This window comes from Propithecus coquereli, unplaced genomic scaffold, assembly GCF_000956105.1.
Source record: "Propithecus coquereli isolate 6110/MARCELLA unplaced genomic scaffold, Pcoq_1.0 Scaffold45, whole genome shotgun sequence".
In the NCBI taxonomy this organism is placed as follows: Eukaryota; Metazoa; Chordata; class Mammalia; order Primates; family Indriidae; genus Propithecus; species Propithecus coquereli.
This window is the reverse complement of record NW_012150285.1, coordinates 9,605,323-9,609,749: the sequence shown is the minus strand read 5'-3', so window position 1 is coordinate 9,609,749 and position 4,427 is coordinate 9,605,323. Positions and strand designations below refer to the sequence as shown.

At 37.2% G+C, this 4,427-nt stretch overlaps 1 protein-coding gene across 1 annotated transcript in view; it reads left to right on the top strand.

Annotated features, from left to right (window-relative positions):
• The first annotated feature begins 4,068 nt into the window (after positions 1-4,068).
• The window catches only part of MYO3A (myosin IIIA), a 242,790-nt gene continuing 242,431 nt past the window's right edge, over positions 4,069-4,427 (top strand). The window contains exons 1-2 of the mRNA XM_012654857.1: positions 4,069-4,086; positions 4,264-4,368. Of these exons, the coding sequence (XP_012510311.1) occupies positions 4,069-4,086; positions 4,264-4,368 (123 nt within the window). The remainder of the gene's footprint in view (positions 4,087-4,263; positions 4,369-4,427) is intronic.

The following is a 4,427-nucleotide window of genomic DNA, read 5'->3' as shown; positions in this document are numbered from 1 at the left end:
GTGGCACATGCCTATAGTCCCAGCTACTCGGGAGACTGAGGCAGAAGGATCACTTGAGCCCAGGAGTTTGAGGTTGCTGTGAGCTAGGCTGATGTCACAGCACTCTAGCCCGGGCAAAAAGAGTGAGACTCTGTCACAAAAAACAAAAAAAAATTGATAAAGTGAAATATTCATCCTCCCCCAAAGTTTATTTCTTTATTCCAGAAGACATCATAAGCAAAGTAAATATACCAAGACAACCTGGAGGAAACTATTGTCATCATATATGATAGCAGATTCTATCCTCTCTTTAAAACCTTTTTCCTTTTAACTCAATGTTCTCTGTCTGTGAAATTCTGTGGTACTTTGCACATAATTCTTTTATCCATGTAACTGTAATTCAAAACCTAACATACAGTCTAGGTAATTGTTTTTTTATCCCTCTAATTAGAGGTTTTTCAACTTTGGTGCACTGTTGACATTTTGGCCTGGATAATTCTTTGTTATAGGGAGATGCCCCATGCATTGTTGGATGTTTAGCAGCATCTCTGGCCTCTGGACGCCAGTAACAGCTCCCAGCACTGACATTAAAACATCTCCAAACATTGCAGAGTGTCCCCTGAGACAACATCTTCCCTGGTTGAAAACCACTGTTCTGACTATATGTTAAGGCTCTTTGGAGCAGAAACTGTCCTAGTCATCTTTGATCAACTTTAAGACCTACTCAGTGCTTTACATACAGTAACAATTCAATAAATATTTGTTTACTATAAAGGAACAAATTATGATTCTTCTCAAAATCAATTTTCTTAACCAAAAGTATTTCATTACAATAAAAATATATATCACATTAAGAATATTTTCTGTATCAGTATCTCACTTATGTAAAAACGTATTGCATATAAAATTCAACCATGCATAGAATAGTTTCTGAAAAGCCAATCTAGGGACATTTTATTTATTTTGAAGTTGGTGTAATTTTGTATGCTTTATTACTATTTCAAGTCCTTTTTGCATATTCTTGGTGTTGGCTAGGTTTTTAAAAAAATTAATAGCCTTTATTTTTTGAGCAGTTTTAGGTTTGCAGAAAAATTGAGCAGAAAGTACAGAGAACGCCACTAAACTCCATCTCTACTTCCCCTCCCTGCTCTCCTTGTTATTAACATCTTGCACTACTGCGGTACATTTGTTACAGGTGATGAGCCAATAGTTATACATTATTATTAATTAAAGTCCATAGTTTACATTAGGGTTCACTCTTTGTATTGTACATTTTGTGGATTTTGACAAATGTATAACGACCTGTAACAACCATTACAGTATCAGACAGACTAGTTTCACTGGTGCTCTGCCTGCGCGTTCCTCCCTCCCACCCTCTGAATCCCTGGCAATTACTAATCTGTTTATTGTCTCCAGTTTTGTCTTTTCCACATGTTATATCATTGGAATTATAGTATGTAACCTTTGCAGATTGCCTTCTTTCACTTAGCAAGATGCATTTAAGTTTCCCCAGTCTTAGTGTTGGCAACTAGATTTTGAACTCAATTCAGAATTACAGCTTCTATTTCTTAGACACTTTTGACTCATAGAAAAGTGTGCTGTAATAATTGGACATCCATATACAAACCACACATCACACCATATATAAAAATTAAGTCAAAGTGGATTACGGATCTACCAACATGTAAAACTGAAAACTATAAAACTTCCTGAAGAAATTATATTAACAGAAGAAAAATTTTTTGGCCTTGGATTAGGCAAAGACTTTTTAGATATGATACAAAAACACATTCCATAAAATTTTTATAAATGATAAGTTTAGAACTTCTGCTCCTCAAAAGACATTTAAAAGGGCAAGCCATAGAGGAGAAAATATTAGCACAACACCTACCTGATAAGGGACTCGTATCCCGAATACTTTCAAAACTCAATAATAAGAAAACAACCAGCAAAAATTGAACAAAAATTTGGACATTTCACTGGAGAACACATGGGGATGGCAATAAGTACATGAAAAGATGGTCAACATTATTAGTCATTAGGAAAATCCATATTAAAATCACAATGAGATACCCCAACCATTTAGAATGGCTTTAAAAAAACCACCTCAGGCCAGGTGTGGTGGCTCCGGCCTGTAGTCCCAGCTACTGTGAAGGCTCAGGCAGGAGGATCGCTTGAGCCCAGGAGTTCTAGGCTGCAGTGAGCTGTGATCATGACACTGTACTCCAGCCTGGGTGACAGAGTGAAAGCATGTCTTAAAAAACAAAGAAAAACAAAAAACACCTCACAATATTATGTTAATACTCTTATGAAAGACAGAACTGGAGTAATACAAGAGTATTGACATAATAATCAACTACCGAATGTACAGCCAGAGAGAGTCCATGCTTTAGAGAAACAGGAAAAGAAATTTAGTCTCCCTGCAGTGATTTTTAGGCATTTTAAAACTAGTCCTAAAATTTAGGTTTTTTTAAAATAAGTGGCTTGCAATTTAAAGGACATAATTTCTTTTCAGTCAGCTGTTGAGTAATTTTGTGAGCCAGTCACACTGGGCCGCAGTGGAGGCAGTCTGACCCTGTATTCTGCTGCTAGGGCACCAACTCTCCTTTATTTATCCAGCTAAAAGGGTGTCCTCTTTGCTGATACCGAAGAAAAATGCAGGTCTTAGAATGCTAGGCTGCACATACTCCTGTATAAGCTGAAAGAAGTTTTCTTGGAATGAAGACACCAATTATAAATGTTCTTCCATTTTTTCATCTTTTTTGCATTTTTTTGAGACAGTGTCTCACTGTTTGGCCCAGGCTAGAGTGCAGTTGGCGTCATCATAGCTCACCGCAACCTCAAACTCCTGGACTCAAGCAATCCTCCTGCTTCAGCCTCCCGAGTAGCTGGGACTACAAGCATGTACCACCACACCTGGCTAGTTTACTTTTTTAAGAGATGGGGTCTTGCTGTATTGCCCAGGCTGGTCCCAAACTTCTTACCTCAAGCAATCCTCCTACCTCAGCCTCCCACAGTGCTAGGATTACAGGTGTGAGCCACAGCACCCAGCTGGTTTCTTCATCGTTAATATGAAGATGATAATACCCACTTCGGTGAGCGGTGAGGTTTAGAGATAATCATGTAAATTGATTAGAAATGTGTCTGGTACAAAGTTAGTACTCAATGCATATTAGCCATTATTATCTAATCCATAATGTGCCAGAAGTGTTCAGGCATCTGGTAAAATCTAATTACCATATCAGAAAAAATTCATGGGAAAATTTATTCAGTACTTTGAACTAGAATGCTAGGAATATACTTGCTCTCACCTCCTTTCTCTGCCTGAACTTGAGTTAGAAGAGACTCAGAGAAATGATGGCTCTTTTAGTTCCCAGGCACTGGTGGGTACCAAAGGCAAATAGGAAAGGAGACCAGTAGGTCAAGGTGAGGGCAGGGAGACCACAGACAGGAAGGAGGACTGGGAGGAAGGGCAAGCCTAAAGGCAGGGGCCAAAGGATTATGGATTAGGGGATCAGGGATTTGTGGGGTCAGAGCTTTGTTGGGACCTTCTCTTGGTCCAAGGCCATTTACCCAGTTATCTTCCCTTTTTATTCACTGCTAGTATCAGTGTTTCCCTGTTCTGCAAAAAGCAACTCCTTTGGAAGTTTTCTCAGTCATTTAATGCTACCTAACTTTGGAGAACTCAGATATGGAAATGTCTCTTCCTCTTGTTTTTCTAATTAGATTCTCCCTGCTTTTAGTGGGTTAGGGAGGGAGGATGCTAAAGAGCATAGAAAATATGATATTATAAATAATTTTCTGAAATATTATTTGTAATCCTTAACTTCAACACACTCTGAAATTTTGCAAAAAAGGAGGCATATTTTTAAACTAGTGCACATATAAAATAGTATATAGCTGTGTATTGCAATTGTAGAATCTCTTGCACTATTAATTAAACTATCAGAAATCAATAATGCTTTTAAGCCCTAGATCCTAAAATTTGCAAATAATTTGTAGAATAATTCTTATCCTTGAATTTAAAATTCAAGCCCAGTGATTCTCCAAGTTCTATCTAAAATTAATTCATATGAAAACTGTATTCCAATGCTAAATTGTATACAGGTATAAGTTTATATGTTCATTTCATTTATGAAATCACAAAAGCTGTGATGGGAGTAATCATTTGAAACGGAAAATTGGAATGATTATTTTAAATGTTTTAGGAAAACCTTCTATAGCAAGACCTTAAAATGTCCTACCTGCCCACTTTAAGATTCTTCTTGAAATGTTCTTTTTTAGCTGTGCGATGGAGGATCGGTGACTGATCTCGTGAAAGGATTTCTGAAGAGGGGGGAGAGAATGAGTGAGCCTCTAATTGCCTATATTTTACATGAAGCACTAATGGTAAGGCAATTTAAATTGTTGATGCATTAATTATGAGGCAATTCTAGTTAAATAAAAAA